General features: G+C 47.6%; 1 protein-coding gene across 2 annotated transcripts in view; it reads right to left on the bottom strand.

Annotated features, from left to right (window-relative positions):
- LOC147012739 (serine/arginine-rich splicing factor 6-like) overlaps window positions 1–23267 on the bottom strand; it is a 120027-nt gene extending 96760 nt beyond the window's left edge. Inside the window, exon 1 of one of the 2 annotated variants that reach the window (XM_085853871.1) lies at window positions 23091–23267. In XM_085853871.1, coding sequence (XP_085709997.1) covers window positions 23091–23197 — 107 coding nt within the window. In that variant the 5' untranslated portion in view covers window positions 23198–23267. The remainder of the gene's footprint in view (window positions 1–23090) is intronic. The other variant, XM_085853872.1, reaches the window with a different exon arrangement.
- Between the last annotated feature and the right edge of the window lie 4233 nt (window positions 23268–27500).

The raw sequence follows: 27500 nt of genomic DNA, 5'->3' as shown, positions 1-27500 counted from the left end.
TTAAAAGAGAAAGTAAAAGGAGTGGGGGTCGCAATGGAAGAGAGCAAACAAGAGAGGGCAAACTAAATAAAGACGGTGGTGGGAAAGATAGATAAAGTAGGAAAAGGACTGGGAGAAGTAAAAAAGGGACAAGACCAAATAAAGGAGGAAATAGGGAAGAACACGACGGCAATAGAGGAATTAAAAAGAGAACAAGGGAGAATAAAGGACGGATTGGGAGTCGTGAAGGAGGACTGTGAGGAAAGACATAAAGACATGACGAAGAGAGTTGAAGACCTGCGAAAGGAGGTAAAAGCGGAGACACAGAAAGGATTAAAGGCCGTGGGGGGAGGAATGTGGAAAGAGACATGAAGAAGTAATTAATGAAATGGAGCAGAAAGCCGGAGAAAAGACAGAGGAACTGGGGAAACTGATAGAAGAACACAAGGGCGAGACGGAAGAGCAGTTTAGGACAACGGGGGAGAAAATATCCAAGACAAATAAGGTGGTGACACAGGTAAAAGGGGAAGTGGAGCAAATAAGAGAGAAAGTCGGGGAACTATCGTTAGGGACGACAGAGGAGGAATTAAACGAAGTAATAAAGGGGAAAATAGAGGAAATGGAGAGGAGACTGACGGGATGTGTGGAGACCCGGTGTGAGAGGCAGGGTGACCTTCTTCGGGAACAGGGGGAGAGGATATACTCCCTCGAGGCGGATCGTGCCCAGGTGGGGCCGGTGTCACAGGGCGGAGGAGGAGGCTTGCCCGATGCGGGGGTGAGCATGCCAAGCTTGGGGAGGGTAGAGGCCATGGGGTCTTTTGGCCTAAGGGGGGTACCCAGTATGACTGTTCCGGTGGGTGTGCAGAGTGTGAGTCCAATGGCTTGGGGGAGTAAGCGGGACGACGCAGGGCACGGACAGGGGTGGTAGAGCCCCCGGGCAAATGGCTCGGACCCTGCGGGAGTGAGGCACTGTTGGGACTGGGGAGGTACTTGAGGGCGTACATGGCCCAGTTCCAGTGTATAGCCAGAAGCAATGGCTGGAACGAGGTGCAGGTTATGGCACAACTCACGGCGGCCCTGCGTGGCGCGGCCTTGGTAGTCCTGACCACGGTACCCAGTGAGGGGGTGACCCTGGAGGATCTCCATTCAGCCCTAAAAAAAACGAGTTGGCATGGACCAGCAGAGCGAGCTTGTGAAAGCTCAGCTCAACGGGCGCAAACGACGCTCCCAGGAACCACTGGGAGAATTGGCACACGACATTTGCCGCTTGGTGGGGGTAGCGCACACCAGCATGCCGCCGGAGTACCGGGAGGAGATTGCCCTGAACCATTTTCTCCGAGCGATAGGGGGCACCGATATCGGAGCATTGCTGACCGTATGGCGCCCGAACAACCTCCAGAAGGCGGCTGATACTGCCGCCTGCTGGGAGGCAGCCAGAACGCCATTGGGAGGGGCTGGGTGGCATGCGGTGGCAGTCCGACAGGTGGGCCCCGTGAACGACAGTGCGCTGGGAGCCGGGCCAACCCTGGGCGACCAAGCGTGAATGGAAAAGATGGTGCAGAAAAGATGAAAAGATTAAAAAAGATTTAAGTGATTTCCAACCCCCCCCCCTCCCCCCCAAAAAAATTTAGAGAAAAAAAATTTTTTTTTGCATTTCTACATGTTTTAAGTGATTTCCACCCTGCCCCCCTCAAAAAAAAATTGTTGCAAAAAAAAAATTTTTGCAACCTTTTTTGCAACAAAATTTCGATTTCTTTTTTTTGCATTTCTACATGTTTTAAGTGATTTCCACCCCCCCCCAAAAAAAAAAATGTTGGAGAAAACAACTATAACTCTGTTAACACTGTTGACATCATATTTAATGAATAAGATATGAGGTTCACTTGAGTGACCCAGCAGTATTGGAGGCGGAGGTTTTGCACTCTCCCTAGTGCTCCCCCTCGAGTTTGTTTAAGCAATATTGTGAGAGGAAACCTTATGTTGCCAACTATTGGCAGGTGCAATAACCCTGAAATTTATAAAAAGTGACATCTCTGGTTTTCCGCTTGTGGTCTTCATATACATATATATGTGTATGTATATATATATATATATATATATATATATATATATATATATATATATATATATATATATATATATATATATATATATATATATATACACACATATATATATATATATATATATATATATATATATATATATATATATATATATATATATATATATATATATATATATATATATATATATATATATATATATTGTTGCGGTATTCGCGCCCGCCGGCGTGCTGACGGCCACGTAACTCGAATCGCGGCACGTCGCCCACCGGACGGACAATCCAGTCGTGACCCTCTCGGACTAACGCCGGGAACCAGTCACGGGTGGACCTTTCGGTCTCACCGCGATCGAGCCAATCAGCCCCCGCGTGGGATAGGGTTGCTCGCCAAATTCGACCTACCTAAGTACCCACGAGGAGGGTAGACCGGGCGATCGCACCTCGCCGCAGGTCGACTTCGGACACGGGCCACTTAAGCGACCCGTTCCGTACTATCAGAATAACCGAGCGGTGTTATCGTCGACCTCGACGGTTCGATTAATTATCGGGCGTATTCAGCCCACTACCAACCCTTTACGTGAAGCAAGATGAGGATTCATTGAAGGAAAAAGACGAAGCGAAGCGGGAGAACAGTTCAATAATAAAGCACATTTATTCGCGGCACACGGGAAGCACACAAATACAATTCCACCAAATGCACACAAAAAAAAGAAAACACAATTCCATTTACACAAAAAGCAAATATAAAAGTGAAAACACAGTGCAGAGCTAATACCGACTACCGAGCACACGGCAACACTTATACAATTCTACCTCACAGACGGCGCCGACAACACATACCCAAAACCAAGGAAAAGAAATACCCTCAAGGATGAGGCGGGCCTGAGGCCGAGACCGGGTCGCGCCTACCCGTCTGGTGATGAGACGAGGAGCGGCGATGGCGCCCAACCCGCGGACCTCGCGGAAAGTGTCTGGCAGGGGGTGGAAAGGGGCCCCCTTGGTCGCACTATCTCACCCCCGGGCGAAACAGGAGGGGGTTGCTGATGCTCGGGGTATAGAGGATCTTTATTATCCCTGGTGTGCGTCTCCACCTCGGCCAGGTCGCGCTGCCGGCCTTCCTCGGGCGTGCAGCTCCCGGCACCGTCGCGAGCACCCCCTCGTCTGCCTTCGCCGCTGCCGCCTCTCCGCCTCTGGACTCTCCACCCTGGACTCTTCTTTGGGCTCTCCTCGTTCGATTCTCTTCAGCTTCTCCAGCTACTGCAGGCTTCGGGCTCCAGACTTCCACACTCTTCTCTCTGACTAACACGGTCCTTTTATCCCCCCCGTAGCTTCGCCTTTGACCCCCTCCCTTTGACCTTTCACCTCGCTCCCCATTGGCCCGAGAAAAAAGTGGGCGTGAAGGCTTTTTGATCCACAAATTTGCATATATCGATCGTTCTGGAGGCTCATATTTACAGTACATCTTAACCTTAACTTACAAATTTTACACTAAACCATGGCCCAGGATCATTGAACTCTGCAAAAGAAAAGCAGTTAGCAGGGAGCCAGGCTGCCCGCATGCAGTCTCTGGCTCAAACAATGCAGGTGACAGGGAACGTGGCTGGCTGCTCACACGCAGTCCAAGGCCTTCCCTTTTGAACTGAACTCAGTGAACCACAACGGTGCTTGGGCTGCACAACGCAGTCTCCGTGCCAGCTCAAGTGGCACACGCAATGAGCACAACGAATGGATGCATGAACGCAAACACGGTGCACGGGCCGCCAATGCAGGCCCGTGTTGTAGCTGCCAACAGGGCAGTTCTTGCAGCTTGCAAACTGTTGCCTTGCGGATCCTGGCGCACATGGAAATGAACAGGGGGGGCAAAGCAAAAATTGAACGGGGCTGGTGAACGTGGGCAGTGGGCATGGCATGGCAAAGGTGAGCAGGCAAACACAGCCCGCAGAAGAAGGCCGCTGCAGGCAAACATAGCGGGCAGATGAACTGGCCGGCACAGGCCTTGAAGTACCACAGCTGCAGACGAAGTGGCCGGCACAGGCCTTGCAGCAACACAACAGCTGCCGATCAAGTGGGCCGGCACAGGCCTTGAAGTAACACAGCCAGCAGATGAAGCTGGCCAGCCTTTGCCGTTCAGTGGAGGTTGGTGGAGGGAGTGCGGTGGTGCTGGCCACTTGGAAGGCGGGCTCGGACCTACCTACCTGTCTACCTCCCAACCTATCGCCTTTGCCTGTCACTGTACATACCCACTCCCTTAATTTGTCAAACCCCAATTTAGCCCCAACTTATTTTTTTATTGTTTTTATTTTTACTTCCCCACTATAAATCGTCCCCTAACCCCCTTTATCGTCCTTGTTCGGCTAACCTATTCTGTCACCTAGCCTACTCCCAACCCCTACGTTCCCTTCCCAGAGGGGACCAAGGGAGAGCTAACGTCCTGTGTCGAGGCCCAACGAAGCCTCAGAATGGCCTCCCCAGAGTTCGGCGATCTTAACACCAAGTGGGTCCAGCGGCCCACAACGACAGCGAGGGGATGGATGGTGCGGAGGGGTACATCTCCTAATCTACCCTAACCATTTAACTGTTAAACTACCCCGGGCTTTCAACAAGCGCCTCTCGCTTAAACTATTGGTTCTAACAACCCAGATTCCCGTCGCCTGTGTTGGTGTCCTCACAATTTCGGGCCTCGCCCCCAATTTTCTCTCTCCGTGCCCTCACACGGTCTCCTGGCTGGGACACGTGGCTCCCCTTTGGCAGGCACGACCCTCTGCCGAATCTCCCGCTATGGCACCCCGGGCACTACACTGCCTCCGAGCCTACCAGCTCCCTAACACCGGGAGTGCCCCCATGGCACCTCCCTGAAACGCACACGTGGCAGGCCGGCCTCCCGGGCCCCTTTCCGAGGGTCACCCGCGTGCCCACAACACTGCCCACGCGGTTAATGGCGCCCGGGCCCCCGCACCAAGCAGGCGCACCCGTGCCCACTACTCTATCCCGGCCCCCATGGGCCCTTGGCCTACCACGGCTGACTAGTCTGGTGCCCGGGGTACCCACTCAGCGATACTCACCTTTCGCAGCCACGCTCCCAAGCCCGTCAACAGGGCTCCTGCACCCCTCCAAATGGGTCTCGAGCCTACTTTCCCACCAACAACAAAACGACCTCCATTTTTCAATTTGACTAACCCCCTAACTCACTTTATACTGACCCCGGGGTCCCTTGGGCGGGAGTCACTCCTCCCCCCAATCACTCATCGCACCATGCATTCCCCATTCACTCCACTCACACAGACCCGCTGGCCTCACTCACTCACCAAGCACATGCCTCACAACTCACCAACTCTTCAACACACTCACCGTACTCTGCCATCCTTCTATCTACATCCCCTAACTAACTCGTGCTCCCACGTCGTCCCTTAAACTACAGCACGTTCCTTTTAACACTACATCGCTAAACTACGTCAACTCTACACATCCACAAGTCTGTCACTGTTCTCAAAATAATCTCTTTAATTTCCCCACCTAAAGCTCATCTAAATCCCTCTAACTTATCCATTCCACGGACTCCATGAGGACTTACCCCTGCCCCATGAAGTCGGTCTAGCTAAGCTAACCCTTCCCCCTAACTAGTTTCCATCCTGTGCCCCGGGTAAGGGGGTCTTTCACCCCTTGCCCAGGAATCCTGTACACCCGAAAGTGAGGCTTGCTTTTTTTTTTTTTTCCATGCGCAGCACCTGCGCGGAAACTCAGAGCTCGCGCACTTTGCACCTGCCCGTGACGTCATGCAGCTGCACGTGTTCCTCGTCCCTCCTTGGACGGGACCATCCGGCAGAGATACCCCTCCTGCCGGATTCCAACCCCACGTGCAGCCATGACGTCACCGTGCGCATAAAAAAAACACAAGCCCCACGTCTCGAGGGGTTCCCCACGCGAACACATGTGCTTTGCCCGTTGGAGCTTAACACACACGATCGCGTGGAGAACCCGTCCGGTCCAAATCCATTTACCTGCCTAAACTTTGTCCGTCCGCGGGATCGGCAAATCCACCGCGTGCGTTTCCGGACCGGGACTTCACTCTCGCAAGCGAGCACGTGGTGGTCTCGTGCGTTGCACAGCACGAACCGCGTGCTCACTGCTGGGTGAACCCGGCACGGTCCCCGAAACAGCTACAGCCGCTACTCGGCTTTCTTTCTTCACATGTCTCCGTCGTCGCCTCCATTCCACACACGCACTCCCGCGTGTAACGACGCTCACACTCCACACCATCACATTCACACGGGGAGACGCGGCTGCGTGCTCCCGCATGCCAACCGACATCTCCCTTACATACCGCTCTCTCACACACACGGTCTCCCTTGCACACAGCGACCTTGCACACGGCCGTTCACTCACGCGTGCGGGGGCACTCACCCGCGGTGCTTCACTCACACTGGCCGTTCCATCCACACATACGGCCTCACTCACACACGGTGCCTCACCCACACACGCGGGGGCACTAACCCGCGGTGCCTCACTCACACTCCGTGCCTCATCCACACACGGCGTGCTGGGAAGCACGTACTCCGGCACCATCGCCACCACACCACTCACACACGGGGTCGCTTCCACACACAGGGACGCACTCACACCTTGCACCACACACACAGGGACAACCACACTGGGGATTTGTGTCCCCACAAGGGTCTCCGGGGCCTCTACACCCCCCAAGCTCTCCGTGCACCCGTTCATAGCACCCGTCCCCTCAACCTCGCAAAGCACGACCGAACTCACCTGGTCGTGACTCGCCTCAAGGGGGCAGACTCCCTCCCCTCGTTCCTGGAGGAGGTCATCCAGGTGCTCGCACTGGGTCTCGACCCAGTCCGCCAGCTCACTCCCATTATCCTCCACTACCTCTGTGTGTGTGTGTGCGTCACTCACCCCGTCTTCCTCGTGTAGTCTTTCCTCTATTTTTTCTATCTCCCGTGTCTCTGCCAACTCTTCACCCTTTACCTCCCTTGTCTCAACTATTATTTCCTTTGTCACGGCCCTCATGCCCGCCTGCAGGCATCGGCCCATGTTCTGCGTCTCACCCCGCAGCTTTTTCATCTCTTCCCTCATTTGCTGTGTATTCGCATCCATCGTCGTTTTCACTTCATTCATTTGCTGTGTATTCGCATCCATCGTCGTTTTCACTTCATTCATATTCGCATCCATTTTTTCGATCATTTTCGCATTCATCTTTTCGTTCATTGCCGCCAGCATGGCGCATTGCTGGGCCATGTCGGATGCGCTTGGGTGAGCCGTTTCGGCAAGGGTCGGCGGGTTTTGGTGGAGAGGGGGGGGGGGAGGTGTCATACACCGCGGCCGCTGCCGCACCCACCTCGGGCCCTGGGTTCAGTTGGGCGAGTCCATGTTCCTGCACAATCAACATTTCCTGCACGGGGATTCCATCCTGGACCATGGATTCTACATTACTACACATATACATTTCTAATACCCCCGGCTCCCGCTCGCCTTGAGACGCCATCTTGCTTCTCGTGAAGGGTTAATTTAACTCGCTTGTAATTTGGAGGGAATCGGGGGTCGCTTCTCTCACCCCTGGACCGATTCCCGTGAATTTAGCCGGAGACAGGAGAGCCCGTTTTCCTGTTCTCCGATACCAGTGCCGCGAGGAGGGCGATGAATTTGTATCGCACGACCTGACACCAGTGTTGCGGTATTTGCGCCCGCCGGCGTGCTGACGGCCACGTAACTCGAATCGCGGCACGTCGCCCACCGGACGGACAATCCAGTCGTGACCCTCTCGGACTAACGCCGGGAACCAGTCACGGGTGGACCTTTCGGTCTCACCGCGATCGAGCCAATCAGCCCCCGCGTGGGATAGGGTTGCTCGCCAAATTCGACCTACCTAAGTACCCACGCGGAGGGTAGACCGGGCGATCGCACCTCGCCGCAGGTCGACTTCGGACACGGGCCACTTAAGCGACCCGTTCCGTACTATCAGAATAACCGAGCGGTGTTATCGTCGACCTCGACGGTTCGATTAATTATCGGGCGTATTCAGCCCACTACCAACCCTTTACGTGAAGCAAGATGAGGATTCAATGAAGGAAAAAGACGAAGCGAAGCGGGAGAACAGTTCAATAATAAAGCACATTTATTCGCGGCACACGGGAAGCACACAAATACAATTCCACCAAATGCACACAAAAAAAAGAAAACACAATTCCATTTACACAAAAAGCAAATATAAAAGTGAAAACACAGTGCAGAGCTAATACCGACTACCGAGCACATGGCAACACTTATACAATTCTACCTCACAGACGGCGCCGACAACACATACCCAAAACCAAGGAAAAGAAATACCCTCAAGGATGAGGCGGGCCTGAGGCCGAGACCGGGTCGCGCCTACCCGTCTGGTGATGAGACGAGGAGCGGCGATGGCGCCCCAACCCGCGGACCTCGCGGAAAGTGTCTGGCAGGGGGTGGAAAGGGGCCCCCTTGGTCGCACTATCTCAGCGCGGGGGGAAACAGGAGGGGGTTGCTGATGCTCGGGGTATAGAGGATCTTTATTATCCCTGGTGTGCGTCTCCACCTCGGCCAGGTCGCGCTGCCGGCCTTCCTCGGGCGTGCAGCTCCCGGCACCGTCGCGAGCACCCCCTCGTCTGCCTTCGCCGCTGCCGCCTCTCCGCCTCTGGACTCTCCACCCTGGACTCTTCTTTGGGCTCTCCTCGTTCGACTCTCTTCAGCTTCTCCAGCTACTGCAGGCTTCGGGCTCCAGACTTCCACACTCTTCTCTCTGACTAACACGGTCCTTTTATCCCCCCCGTAGCTTCGCCTTTGACCCCCTCCCTTTGACCTTTCACCTCGCTCCCCATTGGCCCGAGAAAAAGTGGGCGTGAAGGCTTTTTGATCCACAAATTTGCATATATCGATCGTTCTGGAGGCGGGGCCAAATCGCCCCTCGCTCACCGATTGGACGGCAAAAAGTGGGCGTGTGTCGTTTTTGATCCGTTTTTGAAGCACAAAATCCGTGATTTTGTACACGCTGTTCAACGTGCGCCCTGCACGAGTCCAACACCGGTACCCACAGCGGGGCAAGAACGGTGGCGATGCTACGGTTGCGAGGTGTGACGTGAAGGTCGTGGCGGTTGTGGTGAAGCGGCGTTGTGGTTGGTGGTTGATGTTGTGGTTGTGGTGGTAATCATGGCGGTTGGTCCAAAATAAAGATAGTAAAAGAAAAACGGCTATCCTGAAGAGTCGCAGCTCGCATAAATGACATGTATTCCCACTAGACAACGGGTTTGGGCCTAACTACACATATACTTGCCGAGATACCTCACCTAAGGGGCCTGAATGGTGGTTTGCGAATTTGGTAACCACAACAATATATATATATATATATATATATATATATATATATATATATATATATATATATATATATATATATATATATATATATATATATATATATATATATATATATATATATATATATATATATATATATATATATATATATATATATATATATATATATATATATATACCTGGTGTTGGCGCAGTGGTTTGGGCAGCGGCTTGGGATCCAAAAGGTCCTGAGTTCAAACCCCGTTGGGCCACTGAATTAAAACACCAGGGGGTTGACTCAGCCTGTCATCCTTCCGAGGTCGGCGAAATGAGTACCAGTATACTGGGCCGGTGTATACCCCGGTTAAAATAGGTGTACCATATCCCTGCGTCGTAAGAGGCGACCAGGGTTGCGTCAGGAAGGGCATCCGGCATAAAACATGTGCCAAATCTCTATGCGGATCATACGGATGATCCGCTGTGGCGACCCCTAACGGGAGCAGCCGAAAGAAGAAGAAGAAGATATATATATATATATATATATATATATATATATATATATATATATATATATATATATATGTATGTATGTATGTATGTATACACATTGCAGCTGACCCCAACAGAAGTAGTGTATTGCCAACATCGAGACTACAAATGCCAAATGTCATGGGTGGAAACCCTCACATAATTTCCTCATTTTGCTTTAAACTCAATCTCCCCATATTTTCATTCCAAACAGCATGATTCCAATCACAAACAAGAAAAAGAGCAATCAGAGATTGCAGACCCTCATCAGGACTTGTTTGAGTGGTGTATTTTTACAGGTTTTATGGTAAATACGGCTGCCAAAACCATGTGACCAACGCCATCATATGTATGAACCTTTTGTTCCTCATGGACAGGTGGTCATAGGTGTAAAGTTTCACCTCGATCTGTTCAGCCACTTCAGAGAAGAAGACTTTTGAAGGCCTTTTTCAAAAAAAAAACACAATATGGCTGCCGAATCACGATGAATTTTTTTTCTGTGGACTATTTTATCCCGCGATAACCCTCAAAATTTTTTCATACTGATGGGATGTGACGTTCTACATATGCAATTATGACATCATAAAAATCACACATTCCCCATGAGGGGTACTTGCGATGTGCCAAGTTTCAATTTTTTTTCCTTCGTGTGGTTTCAGGGATACAAAGGCCCAAAGTTTTTCTATTTTACCAAGATGGCTGCCACACCATGTGACCTACGACATCATAATTATCATTAAAACATTCTGCATGAGTAGTCGCACTAATGGTGAAAATTTGTCTCAATCCGACAAGCAGTTGCAGAGAAAAACACAAAAGTTCTGTGTGGACAAACGAACTGACAGACAGACAAACAAACAAGCAGTCATAGACTGGTACTTACAAAATCGTCAACTTTACCTCTGACCTTGTCTAATAAAAGCTGTCTCTAGAGAAGGTAGCAAAGCAAACCAGAAGTTTCTACGATGATTCTGTATCAAACCATCAAAAATCGTAACGTCGACCGAAGCAAAAATCTCCATTTCTCCACGCAATTATACCTTAACGTAACTCAACGACGCGTCTGCTCGAGCGCATTGCATCATGGGACGACCCATGACGCGTCGAGTGAAATATTTTTTATACAATCTTAAAACGTCTCCAAAACATCCGATTTTACCAGAATTTCGACAACCGAGTTTTAAGCGTCCTAAGCGATCGCAAAGACCGAAGACAAAATTAAAATCGAAGTTAAAACGAACTCGTAACATCGAGCGAAGCAAAAATCTCCATTTCTCCACGCATTTATTTAATATTATTTTCTCAAAGTCACAAAACCGTAATATTCGGCCATCCACCAACAATCTTTACATAATCCGACGGCTTAGCGAGTCAGGCATGCGACGATAACCTTTATTGGGATAAAAATTGATTTTAAACACCATCTTTATCAAAAACACCGTCAGCACGCAAACGCAATACCTTAACGTAACTGAACGACGCGTCTGCTCGAGCGCACTACATCATGGGACGACCCGTGACGCGTCGAGTGAAATATTTTTTTACAATCTTAAAACGTCTCCAAAACATTCGATTTTTACCAGAATTTCGACAAGCGAGTTTTACGCATCCTAAGCGATGGCAAAACCCGAAGACAAAATTAAAATCGACGTTAAAACGAACTCGTAACGTCGAGCAAAGCAAAAATACTCCATTTCTCCATGTGAATTTAAGGAATTATGATTGACCTCACAGTGACCTTGACCTTTGACCGATTTTGAGCAAAATCTAATCAGCGCTAGCCATCACCCTCCTGAATCACGTGGTGTAATTTGACATTGGTAGCTTCTTCCGTTCTCAAGTTTACGTGCCTACAAACAAACAAACAAGCAGTCATAGACTGGTACTTACGAAATCGTCAACTTGACCTCTGACCTTGTCTAATAAAAGCTGTCTCGAGAGAAGGTAGCGACGCAAACCAGAAGTTTCTACGATGATACTGTACCATAACCATCAAAAATCAAATGTTTTGGATGTTTGACCTCACTGTGACCTTGACCTTTGACCGATTTTGACCAAAATCTAATCAGCACTAGCCATCACCCTCCTGAATCACGTGGTGTAATTTGACATTGGTAGCTTCTTCCGTTCTCGAGTTATCGTGCCTAAAACAAACAAACAAACAAACAAACAGAAACGGAAGGCATCAATATAATTACGAAATAATTTGATTTCGTAAGTAACAAACAAACAGAAAGGGAAGTCATCAATATACTTACGAAATTTTTAGATTTCGTAAGTAACAAACGGATCCAAATGCAATACCCTCTCCTTTGGGGAGGGTCATTAATACTATACCATTAATATAACAAAATACAAACACTCATGAGGTGAACTAATATAGACGTCGTTCTCATGTGACGCCCAATACAGAGAGATTTGCCAATAAGAAAGGACGGATACAAAACTATTCATACAGATCGAAAATTAAAATCATAATTGTATTGAGGTGTTTATAAAACCTCCCACCCACCTTTAGACATCTGCTGGGACCCCAAAACATTCCACAGGTTTGATGGGGCTTGCCCCAAAACTGAGGGTGTAGTTCGGGGACACGCAGAGACAGACACGACAGACAGATAGACACTCCTGCTTTATAACACACACATATATACTTATGCATTGTTGCGGACCCGGGGTCAGGGGCGAGAAGACCATGAAGGGTGGAAGCTACCTCGGGTTTCCACCAGACTCTCCGTAATCGCAGGCTGTCGCACACGAATAACTTCGTGACGCGGCGGGTCGCTAATTGAGAGTGAACGCCAATAACTCAACCACATGACTTCGGGTCCTCCGTCTAATAAATAACGTTTACCTTATGGTCACGTGATGAAATTACCAGGGGACACGCCCTTGGTACGCCTCGTTCAAACGGGATCAGATGCAGCCGAGCATAACTGCCCAAGGACGTACCGGCTAGAAAAACAGATCGTTGGGGGATAACGTCCCGGCTCGGCTCGGATACGGACCATGTTGGACCAATGAAGGAAAAGACAAAAACGAGCTGGGAACATTTCTACACAAAGCATTTATTTACACTCAAGCGAGGAAAGGTATGTGGCACAGTAAATTGGGTATATTATTATGTACAGCAGGGATAGCAAGAAATTTCTGGGGTGTGACAAAAGGCAAGCAATTTACAAAAGCAGACACAGAGCAGACTTATCTTGTTAGAACTTCCACAATCTTAACTTATGCTATGACAGGCGCCAACAGGCGCCAACACACACACACACACACACACACGGAAGATTAGATAGCCAGAAAGAAAGAGAACAGATGAGGACAAATGGCCTCGCAATACCTGGCGTAGTCGGCCGACCAATGCAACCCAGTACGCTTTGGGGGAGGTAGGAGAGAGAAATACTGGTGTCCAAGGTGTGGGAGTGGGAGTTGTGGCATAGTGCAATATAGGGGGTGCGGTGTCGTGCCAGAGGAAACTGTGATTGCGAATCAGTAATGGATGCTCTTTTGTGCGTCCAAAGGGGACGAGAGAGAGAGGAGTGGAAAGAGAGAGAGGAGAGAAGATGCATGAGGAAAAAGATCCCTAGCCGAGTCATGCATAGGTCTGTGAGTGTAGCATGTACCTCCATGGGACGTTCCGCTTGAGCGTTCCCACTTCAAGTCGGCGCGTTATCTCCTGCTTAGTCACTTTGCCGGGGCTTGTGGCAACGTGCACTCCGCACTGGTCCTCCAGAAGAAGAAGGTCTGTCGCACACCAACCACGAGTGAAGATCCAACGATGGGAAGACAACAAGCAGAGAGGCGAAGCAGAGAGGCGAAAAAGAGGGTGGACGGTTCCGTGATCCACCTTTTATAAGCCCCGGGTGAAGGGTGGGGTGACGACCCAAGCGACGCGCTGACCTGAATCCCGCTTCTCTATTGGCCCACAGCAGTCCTAGTCACGCCTTGCCAGGCTCCTGGGGCCAGAAGTGGTCTCATTCACACATCCGGCGTGACACGGCCCGGAGCTCCATACCGAACTCCCGGAATGCTCTTCCCGTGACCACCCCCCTCCCCCCTCGCTGCCCATCTTTCCGTGTTCTGGCAACTGGACGAGGGTGGTCGTATCAATCCTGCATGCCCGCCTGGGGCATCCCCAGTGAGATGCGGTGGTGCTGCTAACGTCCGTTGCTTGTCCCCATAACACGCGGTCTGAGTACCTTGAGCCATGCAGCACGCCTCTGTTTAGTGGTGAATTGTATCGAGACAGAGGTAAGAGGAGGCGAGGGAATATTTTTGCCGTGTGCGGGAGATGTTAGTGTTTGAGGTGGTGAGTTTTTGGTGAGCGAGGAGTGAGCAAGGTGAGATGCTGTTGGAAATTGGTGCACAGATTTGAATGGAAGGGCGTGCCATGCATGTGTCATGTAGTGTTTTCGTTTTTCTGATTCTCTCATGGGAGGCTGCGTGGGGTGTTTGTTACTCATATCGTGTGTGTTTGTTTGTATCATGGCTAAAAGGAAAGGGTTGGAATAGAAATCAGAATAGAATGGAAGATAGATATATAACTAGACCTAGTTGTAAGACCCAAGCAATGCACTTCGTCCCGTTAACCCACTTGACATGAGGGGAAGATCTGACTGCACGAAGACTAACAAAATAGCTGCCTGGGGATTACTATATGTTGGATGCCATTGCCTTAGCGTCATGCGGGTTTGTAGAACCGCATACACATATATATATATATATATATATATATATATATATATATATATATATATATATATATATATATATATATATATATATATATATATATATATATATATACACATATATATATATATATATATATATATATATATATATATATATATATATATATATATATATCTTCTTCTTCTTTCGGCTGCTCCCTTTAGGGGTCGCCACAGCGGATCATCAGTATGATCCGCATAGTGATTTGGCACATGTTTTACGCCGGATGCCCTTCCTGACGCAACCCTGGTCGCCTCTTACGACACAGGGATATGGTACACCTATTTTAACCGGGGTATACACCGGCCCAGTACACTGGTACTCATTTCGCCGACCTCGGAAGGATGACAGGCTGAGTCAACCCCTCTTCTTCTTCTTCTTCTTTCGGCTGCTCCCGTTAGGGGTCGCCACAGCGGATCATCCGTATGATCCGCATAGTGATTTGGCACATGTTTTACGCCGGATGCCCTTCCTGACGCAACCCTGGTCGCCTCTTACGATACAGGATATGGTACACCTATTTTAACCGGGGTATACACCGGCCCAGTATACTGGTACTCATTTTGCCGACCTCGGAAGGATGACAGGCTGAGTCAACCCCCTGGTGTATTAATTCAGTGGCCCAACGGGGCTTGAACTCAGGACCTTTTGGATTCCAAGCCGCTGCCCTAACCACTGCGCCAACACCAGGCTATATATATATATATATATATATATATATATATATATATATATATATATATATATATATATATATATATATATATATATGTTAGGGTGGTCAAAAAAAATGAAAGTTCGAATTTCTCGCGGGCATGTTTGCCAAATCGTTCCTGACGTTGAAAAACGCAAAGAAACAAAAAATTAGCAGATTTGGAGGTGGTTTAGGGGTCCATCAACGTCTCTCAATGGATTCATTATAATGTCACAATACTAATAGGAAAAATGAAAGGAAAGAGCATAAAATGTTCTCAGTGGGCAACTGGCGGTCGGTGAATTTCTCCAATGGTTGATCCAAGAGGAACAGTTCCATGCTTTTCCGTGTAGAACACGCCATACTCACTCACTCTGGGAATCAAAAAGAAGAAGAAAAAAATTAGAGATAAAAAAAGAAAAATAAGAGTACTTTTAACACCGACCGACAGCGAACCGAAAGCTCAACTGGCGTCTCCCTCTCTCCCACTGATGTCTTCTTCTCTCCCACCGGATGTAACAACTTCCTTCCTCTTGATGGACCCCGAAATATTTTTGGAAATGTAGCAAATTTGGCCAGGAGTATTTTCTAGTCAGGTAGAACAAAATAATCAACATGCCCCAAGAATATTCAAATTTTGAATTTTTCCCTTATGATTTTGGACCACCCTAATATATATGTATCAAACAAATACTTTCAGATGTATGCATGTCAGTGGATATGAGGACAGTGGAAGGGGGTATTCTACTGTATGAGGGCAAAGCAAAAAGCAGGTATTTTCGAATCAATCATTCATCTCTGCTGAGGGCAAGAAGTTGGGGTGTCAAGAAGGTTCTACAAACAGGATATTCATGCAATAGTTAGAGACACACAAAAAAAAAAATGATGCTGAAGTATTCATAAAATACATATATGATATGTGTATAAAAAAAATGATTTATGTATAAAATACATAAAATACATACAATTCTAAAAAATTAGAATGATATGTACATCATTCTAATTGTGTCTAAAAATAAACTAGAAGGGCACTGTAAGTGTGAGGGCACCACATATGCTTCCACCCACGGAAAGAAAAATATGGCTGCCAAACCACTTTAATGATGACGTCATCAATTGTTTTCCCGTTTACAATTTATCCCTAAATGACGCTCAAAAGTTTTCAGTATGATTGGATAAGGTGTTCGACATATGCAATAATGACATTACAAAGATACCTATGACATCTTCAAAAAAAATTAATCATAATAATCACCCATGAGGAATACTTGCGTTGTTCCAAATTTCAATTTTTTCCATGGCACGGTTTCAGAGATACAGAGGTCCAAAGTTTTTCCTTTTTTCCAACATGGCTGACACACCATGTGACCTATGATGTCATAATAATTTTAAAAAATTACACACGAGTCATCGCAGCAATGGTGAAAATTGTGTCAATCGGATAAGCGATTGCAGCGAAAACAGAAAATTTGCATGGACAGACGTATGTACAGTACGTACAGACAGTCGGACAACCCGAAAACATAATGCCTCTGGCGACTTTATCAGCAGAGGTATAAAAACGTCTCAACATATTTTGACAACTTTTTTTTTTTCATTGTCGAGACTCGAATGAGAGCGAACACACAATGCACAATAAGGGGGGCAGGAGACAAGACGGGTGGGAGAGGGGAGGACAAAACAGTGGGGAGCAGAAACATTAGATCTGTGGAAGGTAGAGGGATGGGGCGGGGAACATGGGGTTTCCAAGATGGACATTACAGGGACTTTCAGGAAGGAAAGCAGGGAATTTGAAGGAGGTGGGGTTGGGGTGGATTAATGGGGGTAGAAAAGATCGAGGATTTGGATGGGGGAAGATAAGAGGTGGTGGTGAACAACTGTTTTGAAGGCCTGGAGGGAGGAATGGGATTGAAGAGAGTAAAAAAAAAAAAAAAAGACCGTTTTTACAGCCATTTTTCCCTGCTGTGCAGGGGTTTGGCTTTTTGTGAGGCAATGTTTTTTTTTTATGGCCGGATGCCCTTCCTGACGCCAACCCTGGTCGCCTCTTACGACACACAGGGATATGGTACACCTATTCTAACCGGGGCATACACCGGGACCAGTACACTGGTACTCATTTCGATGACCTCGGAAGGATGACAGGCTGAGTCAACCCCCTGGTGTTAATTCAGCAGCCAACGGGGCTTGAACTCAGGACACTGGGATCCCAAGCCGCCACCCTAACCACTAAGCCAACACCAAGCTTAATGGGATTGAAGAGAGTGTGGGAGTTTATTTCAAAGGTGGGAAGAAACAGGAATGAAGGAGTGAAGGTGAGCAGTGATTCATGATTTTGGTAGTTTTACCAGAAGTGGGTTGTTGGCGGACCTTGAGCGCCCTGCAGAAATATGAAGGGGGTGGGGGGGGGGACATATCGCAGACAGAGCAGGGGGGCGAGACCGGAGAGGAGGCGGTGGAACACAGAAAGACCACCGACCTGCCTGCAGTGAGTGAGAGGCCCAAAGACTCAGCCTTACCGCGGGAGATAACAATGATCCCAAATGCCTTGGTTTCCACAGCATGAAGCCGAGAAAGGTGAGAGGCAGGAGCACCAGCCCAGAGGGGAGCAGTACTCCATCAGGCTGTGGACTAAAGCTTTGTATGTGGTCAGGAGCTCAGGTGGGCCAAGGAAGGACTTTGCATGATGGAGGATTCCCAGTCGGCAACTGGCTTTGGAGGCCAGGTTGGAAATGTGGCTTTCCCAGGAAAAATCATGGCAGATAGTGAGAAGGACTTCTTCCATCAGATTGTTGAGAAAGTAGATGGGGGGGGGGGGCTTCCAAATGGTCCTTTCGGAGAGATATAGTGAGAGTGTGAGATTTGTCAGGATTGAAGGACATGTTCCACGTGCTGGAGCAGTTTGTGATTTTATCCAGATCTGCAGAGAGCGAAGAAGCTGTTGCTTGGGATGACAGATGGTACCGGCAGAGGGTGGAGTCATCATCAAAGGGATAAAGAGTATTTTCCAGAGAGTCGGAGAAATCATTGATGAAAACCAGAAAAAGAACAGGGCCCAGTACGCTGTCTTGAGGAACTCCAGCCTGGACAGGAAGAGGGGATGACAGAACTAAACCACTTTATTCATAAAACTTCTTGAATGATCCTCGTAAGATTCAACAAAAGTAAAGCCTAGTCCGATTTCAGAAGACAATCAATATCAACTTAAAGGGAAGGGATAGTGCCAAATGATACTCGTTACGTCCACCACTGAAGGTTAACGGAAGTTATGGTTTCACCCGTTTGTCTGTATGTGAACACGATATCTCAAAAAGTTATTCACAGATTTAGTTGAAACTTGGTGGACAGGTTGAGTGTGCGACAAGTATGAATTGATTTGATTTCAGTGAAGATCTGGATTCGGATGTAAGAATTTTTTTTTCATACATTTCAAGGGATTCTTCATCATTGAGAGACGGAGCCAAAAAGATATTTCAAAAAGTTGAGGACGAGTTACAACAAAACTTGGTGGATGAGTTGGTTAGGTAGCAAGTTGGTTAGCTAACCCTAACCCTAACCCTAACAAGTCGATTCGATTTTGATGAAGGTCCGGATGCAGATCCGGCCTACCGGTTGGATATAAAATGCAAACTGTTCAGCCGGGCGGAGGTATCTGCTCTTCCAAGTGCAGTTATAGTTTGTTCTAAAAATTAGGTTTTCGGATTTAAAAACCCACCAAGATGGGATCACATCAGACAATTTAGAGAAGAATATATGCCGATTCGTTGGGGGCGATTCAGGTGTAACACCAGCCAAGACAGGTAAATGGTGGATTAAAAAAAAAAATGCTGCGCCAACATTAAGGAACAAAATGATTCTTGAGAATACACCTGGAATTTTTTTATTGATCCAAATTGCTTTAGTACATTCCGTAGTTACTCTGTTCGGTTCATTGATATTGTGCAACCAGCCGACATGCTTGTGGGATCTCAAACATCTTACTATAATTCATGAGTGTGTGTGTGTGTGTGTGTGTGTGTGTGTGTGTGTGTGTGTGTGTGTGTGTGTGTGTGTGTGTGTGTGTGTGTGTGTGTGTGTGTGTGTGTGTGTGTGTGTGTGTGTGTTCACGCACACGTGTGCTTTGCACTACTCCTACAGTTCTGGGACGATTAAATTCAGACTTACTACAGTGCCTTCAGAAAGTATTCGCACCCCTCAACTTCTGTCACATTTTGTTGTGTTTCAGCCTGAATTTAAAATGGATATAATTAAAAAAATTGTCACCAATCTACACAACGTACCCCATAATGACAAAGTGAAAACATGTTTTGAGATATTTTTACAAGTTAATTAAAAATGAAAAACTGAATTGTCTTGCATCAATAAGTATTCAACCCCTTTGCTTTGACACTCCAAATTGAGCTCAGGTGCATCCAATTTCCTTTTATCATCCGAGAGATGTCTCCACAACTTGGAGTCCACCTGTGGCCAATTCAATTGATTGGACACAAGAAACACACCTTCCGATACAAGGTCCCACAGTTGACAGTGCAGAAACTGTACCATGAAGTCCAAGGAACTGTCCATAGAACTCCAAGATAGAATTATGACGAGGCTTAGATCTGGGGAAGGATATAAAACAATTTCTGGTGTTGAAAGTTCCCAAGAGCACAGTGAGCTCCATCATTCGGAAATGGAAAGAATATGGAACTCAGACTCTTCCTGGAGCTGGCCGTCTGACCAAACAGCAACAGGGCAAAAAGGACCTGAGTCAGGGAGGTGACCAAGAACCCAATGACCATTCTGACAGAACGAGAGTTCCTTGGTTGGATTTTGATGAAACTTGGCCACAAGCTTAATATCTGATGCCCAACAAAGGTTTATTGACTGCATCAAAATCTGCACTCATTAAGGGGGTTTGTGTGGGGGGGAAGGGGCGTTTTTTGACCCCCCCTCCAAAAAAACATCAACAAAGAAAAAAAACAGAAAAAAAAATCGGTTTTTTGTTCTCTTCGCTGAAACGACACAATTTCGATGAAACTTTGCCACAACCTTCATTACCCGTAAACCTGGCCTCCAAAGCCAGTCGCCGACTGGGAATCCTGCGTCGTGCAAAGTCCATCCTCAACCCACCTGAGCTCCTGACCATAGACAAAGCTTTAATCCGCAGCCTGATGGAGTTCTGCTCTGCCATTTACGCTGGTGCTCCTGCCTCTCACCTTGCTCCGTTTCACGCTGTGGAAGCCAAGGCATTTCGGATCATTGGCATCTCCCGCGATGAGGCTGAGTCTTTGGGTCTCTCACTCTCTCACGGCAGGCAGGTCGGTGGTCTTTCGGTCTTCTACCATCTCCTTTCTGGTCCCCCCCCCCCCGCTCTGTCTGCAATTTGTCCCCACCATATTTCTACAGGGCGCTCAAGGTCTGCCAACAACCCCCTTCTGGCAAAACTACCAAAATCACGAATCACTGCTCACCTTCACCCTTTCATTCCTCTGTTCCCCACCTTTGGAATAAACTCCCTCACTCTGTTCAATCCCATTCTTCCCTCAAGGCCTTCAAAACAGCTATTCACCACCACCTCTTATCGTCCCCTATCCAAATCCTCGATCTTTTCTACCCCCGTTAATCCACCCCAAATCCACCTCCTTCAAATTCCCTGCTTTCCTTCCTGAAAGTCCCTGTAATGTCCATCTTGTATACCCAGTGTTCCCTGCCCCATCCCTCTCCCTTTCACAGAACTCCTAATGTCACTGTTCCCCACTGTTTTGTCCTTCCCACTCCTGCCCCTCTTGTCTCATGCCCCCCTTGATGTGTGTTGTGTGTAAGCTCTCATATGAGCCTCGACAAGGTATACAAAAACAAACAAACAAAAAAAATGTACCAAAGTTTCTTCACAGCATTTAAAAAACTAAGCGGCGGTGGAAGGTGGGTTTGGGTGACTGTTGCTCCTGATCCATGTGTGCTTCAGGACACACTCCAGATGTGCTCCAGGTATCTATTATTAGATATTTTTTAGCTCACCTAGCCTTGAGTCTGGTGAGCTTTTGCGATCGAGCAGTGTCCACAGATGAGTGAGTGAGGCAGACCATAAACAATTGTCATTATCGCTTCAACCAAACACATAATTTCGAAGAAACTTGGCCACAAGCTTCACATCTGATGCATAATGAAGGTGTATTAATCGCATCAAAATATGCGCTCATGCAGGGGGTCTATATGCAGGGGGTTATGGCCAAGTTAGAGCGCGTTCCCCATTATGGGTTACAACGTATGGACTTCCGGATAGTGATGACTTCCTGTATTCTAATAATTTCTCGATTTCTTATGCGCATTTATGCATAAACACAATGCCCCAAATCCAATCGTCGTTTACGAGAGCGAAGGAACGGCCTGTGTAGTTGTTTGAAAGTTTTTTTTTTTGCACATACGGCCATGCACGTACGGGCACGCGAGAGCAAAGGAACGGCCTGTGTATTTGTTTGAAAGTTTGTTTTTTTTGCACGTACGGCCACGCATGTACAGGCACGCGAGAGCGAAGGAACAGTCTGTGTAGTTGTTGTTTCTGGCACGCGGTTTGAAAGTTTAAAAAAATTTTTTTTTTTTGCACGTACGGCCACGCACGTATGGGCACGCGAGAGCGAAGGAACGGCCTGTGTATTTGTTTGAGTTTTTTTTGCACGTACGGCCACGCATGTACGGGCACGCGAGAGCGAAGGAACGGTCTGTGTAGTTGTTGTTTCTGGCACGCGGTTTGAAAGTTTAAAAATAATTTTTTTTTTTGCACGTACGGCCACACACTAGTACATTTAAATACACAAGTACAATTAACAAAGACATCAAGTATTATCATACTTGTTTACCCCCTCTTGGACTATTGTGTTTATTCCGCTTCCGTAGAACGTTTTGACACAACCCCCCGTGGGAATTTACAAATTAATAAAAAAAAAAATTTTTAAATCGCATAGAGGGACGGGGTGACAAGACATATGGGCCACCCTGTACACGCACAGGACGAGGACGTCTCTTCAGGAAAAGTATTTGACCGATGGATGGTGAAGAAAATCGTTGAACTTGAATCGTCCTCTGTGTCTACAAATGTAAATTTTGCCATTTCGATACTTTTTATTTGAGTCAAACCCAAACAACCAAACCCATCCCGTTTTGAGCACGTCCAAGTTGAAACGATCGACAATGAAAACGTGCCACGCACGTGACGTGAGCCGAGCGTAGGTCGAGGCCTCACGGGCGAACATAGTAACTCTCAAACACCATGATTATCGTACCCCCCCCCCCGGGGCCGACCACACGTAACAATGAACCGGACCCGGACACACACACACACACACACACACACGCACACACGCACACACGCGCACACACGCGCACACACGCGCACACACGCGCACGCACGCACGCACGCGCACGCGCGCACGCACGCACGCACGCACGCGCACACGCACACGCACACACGCGCACACGCACACACGCGCACACGCACACGCGCGCACACGCACACGCGCACACACGCGCACACGCACACACGCGCACACGCGCACACACGCGCACACACGCACACACGCACACACGCACACACGCACACACGCACACACGCACACACGCACACACACGCCATGCCACAATCATCGAATAAAATGGATACGCGAAACCACTCCAAACAAAAAGAGACCCCTAAACAAGCCGAGAAGGCCGCAGGTAGGCCTCGGAATCTTACAACCCGACACCAAGCAACCATAACAATATAACGTGAACGGCTATAATGCAGACCCGTTTTTAATGCTGATCTCCATGACTTTGCCGTAACCCCTGAAGAAGCGCTCCACATCTTGCTCGCCAGCGCGGGCACTCAAATTCCCAATGTACAGTCTCGGCATTGCACTGCTTTTCACACTCAGCTTCTTCCTCCTCTTCCTCTTCGTCTACTACTACTTCTCTGCTTCTTCTTCTTCTTCTTCAATTTTCTTCTTCTTCTTCTTCTTCTTCTTCTTCTTCTTCTTCTTCAATTTTCTTCTTCTTCTTCTTCTTCAATTTTCTTCTTCTTCTTCTTCTTCAATTTTCTTCTTCTTCAATGTTTTCTTTCTTTCTTTCTTTCGCACTCGTTTCACAGTATCCCACAATAAGGTTTATCGTCAATGTCCGCCTTTTACGCTCGCAAACTCTCACTCAAGCTACTACTCCACATGAAATGAGAAGCTTTGCCCGCCGAATAAGAGTCACAATCATGACAAATGAAAATTAAAAGCACAATCCGAGAACTTCAACTTGTCTCTTGGGAATTGCGTCACATTTACATACAAATGTTAATATACGGTTAATCTGCGAAATACACACAGGGTGGCTTTTACAACCGTCGGCAATATAAAAAGATACTAGCGTTAACTTCAAAATTCATTAACGTTATACACCGCCTAAAAATTAACGCGCGAAAAGGAATTTTGATGGAAAAGGCCATTCGGCTCACACTGCCTGCGCTGTGCCAATCCCAGTCCACAAAGTAATCTCCGGCCATCACCCATCCACACACAAGCTATAAACATAATAATAATAATAACAACAACAACAACAACAACAACAACAACAACAACTACAAGGGCACTCGATTTCGAGCACATCCCTCCACCAAGCTGAACAGTTGACATGATGTATCACTGATCGGCCGCATCTGGATTCGAACCTGAACCAAAACCTAAAATCGGCTTGTTCTTGTCACCTACCGAGCCAGCACGAGCCCTGGGGCACCCGCACCCCCACCCCCACTCTCTTTTGATAACTTTTTAAGGAATTTTTTTTCATGAAGATCCTAAATTAGAGGAGCAACGAGCTCAAGCAAAATCACAGCAGCAGCCTTTTCAGCTCACTGTACATAGTAAATCAATTGAAAAAGTAAATAACAAAATAAGAAAAGTAAATAAATAAAGTGTTAACACATATATTGTGCAAGTTGAAGTCATGGTGTCTGTCTGTACATCGGCTGTCTCCCGGATTCTGGACCCTCGGGCGAAAGGGGTCTTTGAGCCCCCTGGATCAAGAATTTCAATGACATTTCGTGCGAAATAATCGTTTCCGAAAACATAAATTTGCAGAATAATAACAAAACCGTGAATTAACAAGCTCAAATGAGCGAAGATCCTCGTCCTCTTAATGATGACGTCATAAAAACGAATATGACGTAATTGTGATATATCAAGTTTGCGATAAATTATCTGTGCTAATGCCCGGCTTGATTCCCGCAAGCAAAATTCAAACAGCTTGCCGAGTTTCGGAGATAATGGTATAAGCGATTTCCATTACCGGCGATATTATGACGTCAACTTTTTTTTTCAAGGGAGAATTTCCAAAATCAGAGATGGTTACTGCCTGTGTGTGGGCTTTCTGCATATACATGGCAAGTTTCACGAAGATCCGATGAAAACTCTGGGTTGTGAAACAAAAAATGTCAAAAAATAGGAATGACGTCATAAAAATTGATATGACATCATAGTGATGTGTCATATGTGCGGTAATTCATCTCCGCTAATGCCCTGTTCGATTCCCGCAAACAGAATTCAAAAAGCTTGCCTAGTTTCGGAGATAATTTTTTAGGCGATTTCCATTAGCGGAGATATTTTGACGTCATAACTTTTTATCTTGGAGGAATTTTCAAAATCGGAGATGGTTACTGTCTGCGCAGGGTATTTTTACATATATACGCCAAGTTTCAGGAAGTTTCGATGAAAACTGTAGGCTGTGAAACAAAAAAGTCCACAAGAAGAAGATGAAGATCCACAACGTGAGTAAGACTTAGAGATCCTCCACGAGGATCTAAAAAAGTCCACAAGAAGAAGATGAAGAACCACAACGTGAGTAAGACTTAGAGATCCTCCACGAGGATCTAAAAAGAAATACACTGCAATTTACGAACCACAAACGAGTGCACCTCGCACTTGTTGCAGAGTACGGAACATACAGTGCAGTCCAATTGTCCAAAGCATAATGGAATGCTCAAGACAAACGGCCTGCACCCTGAAACAGTGTGTAATAAAATGCACACGAGGACAAAATTATTATTTATCCGTGTCTGACCAGTCTAGTTAGATTTTCTGACCAGTCCAGTTTGATATCAAACCTGGGCTGTTGTACTCTGCAGGGGACCCCTGGAACATTGGCCATTAGCTCCCAGCGCAACAAGAAAACCTCTTCGAGGAATATAGTGCAGTGCGCTGATCAGAGGTCCTTGCCTGCCGAGAAGCAGCTGCTCGAATGGGTGACTGCCTCTGTGTCGGCTCGCTACACCGATGGAGACCAGACCGCGACAAGATTCGGAAAGGCTGCAGGGCTCGTCAACCATGTTTGTCTTGGTGCCTAATGGCTTGTCTTGCAGATATTATTGCGGATTGTGCCTACCAGAGGTGTATGATGTTGAGGATCGGCCAGGAAAGCAGGACACCCATTAGAACTCCCTTGCTGACTGACCAGCTCTTCACTATCGGGCATTTTTACCATCTGTGGCCTGAGGCCAACAATCCCAATCCAAGTCCTCCAATCCGGAAGACCCGCTACCCCAACCTAACGGCCTTATAAAGGTTGAGAGGAAGGAAGTCGGTCACACAGGTCAGGTCTACCGAATGGACGACTTGGGGACTGGGGAGCGGATGTGGAAACATCGACTGTATTGCACCGTCATGATTGCCCTTTTACACCTGTGCCAACATGGGGGTCCTTCCTCAATGAGGTTATGACCTGTGTGCGGCAAGTATGCAGGAGGGCTCCAAGGGCTCCGAGGGATCGCGTCACGAAGCAGGTTCTCCAGCCCCGTTCGGGAAGTGCGATTACCTCGGCCCTTGGCAGCGTGTTACAGAACTGGTCACTCATTGTCAACAAGAACATAGGCTTCCCAATTTGCCAAATAAACACCCCCTGGTGGGTCCTTGTCCGACTCCACAGAGGTGCTTGGATCAACACGTATCAGAGCCCTAGGTCGGAGAAAAGGGATGCAGCTGAATGTACGTCTTATTACGAGATGCCCAATGGTGTGAAAACTTCCGTGCATCCGACAACAGGCTGGGGTCAACCATGTGACCATCAAGAAGGGCCGCTTTGTGCTTCCGAAGAGCTTCATTCTCCACTGGTTGCCTTTTTGGTAAGGACCTACCAAAGCATGAGAATGCCAGTAATGCATCTGGCAATCTATGAAGGTAACCCAAGGTCCCCACAGAATAAGCGAAGCAGCGCCTTCCTGCAAGTTTGCCCAGAGTGGGTGAAACCCCACTCCCTGGCACAGGAAGCAGTCAACGTCAGCTGTTTAGCAATGGGCATACGACCAGTGAGAATTGCAGTGCAGACGAGCCACTATACCCAGTGTTCAATAGTGAAACAGACCATGCGGCCTCCGTGGTGATGCATATCGATAGTAACCTGCCGACCATGCACAACCATGAGGGCCACGAGAATCGACAACCAACAACAATCGATGAAATTGATATAGGTGTGGCGTTGATCAACGTCTATGTGATCAATTGACTTTCAGACCTAGTTTAGACAGGGGAGAGTCGAGAGGAGTACCCACGTGGACTTGGGAGCCCCCCCCCTCCCTGGAGTGGCAGAGGTAGTACCTCACTGCTTGTCAGGGGTACCCGCTCCCATGGGTTTGGTCGGATGACCCCTGGAAACCAGCTTTTCAGCAGAATGTCCAAAGAACAGGGCAGGCCACAACCTGAAGAGACCCCATAAACTCGACGGCGGTGTCCACAGATCTAATCTGTTCACATGTCCGCTGGGCTCATGGTTATGTCTCTCAGCACCACCCCCCCCCCCCCCACTCCCCTCCCAAGATTTTCCACAAACTGGACTAAAAAGCAACCCTGGAAATGTCGAGGAAATGCTCATCTGCTCTTCCCTTTCCCTGGACCCAATCTATTTTGGGAAAGTTAAAAACCCCTAAAATCAAAAGTTACTCCTTAAAGGTTTTAGAAAGCCGACTTTAGAAATCTGACTTGGTTTCTAGAAAATCAATACTGGCTCCCCTACTCACCTTTCTGGGTTCTTCACATGCCAATCTCTCCTGCTCTTCCCTCACACCAGGTGCCTGATAAAACCATCCTACACATATCTTTCTTTTCTTTTATTCTGTATTGTACATCCACAAGGAATCCTCTCCATCGAGTCCCTCATTGTAATGTCATGCTTTTCTCTCAATCC

This window comes from Eptatretus burgeri, chromosome 14 (genome assembly GCF_056783735.1).
Source record: "Eptatretus burgeri isolate ZD-2024b chromosome 14, Ebu_testis_v1, whole genome shotgun sequence".
NCBI lineage: Eukaryota > Metazoa > Chordata > Myxini > Myxiniformes > Myxinidae > Eptatretus > Eptatretus burgeri.
Note: the sequence above shows the minus strand (reverse complement) of the source record. Positions and strands in the feature narration are given on the sequence as shown.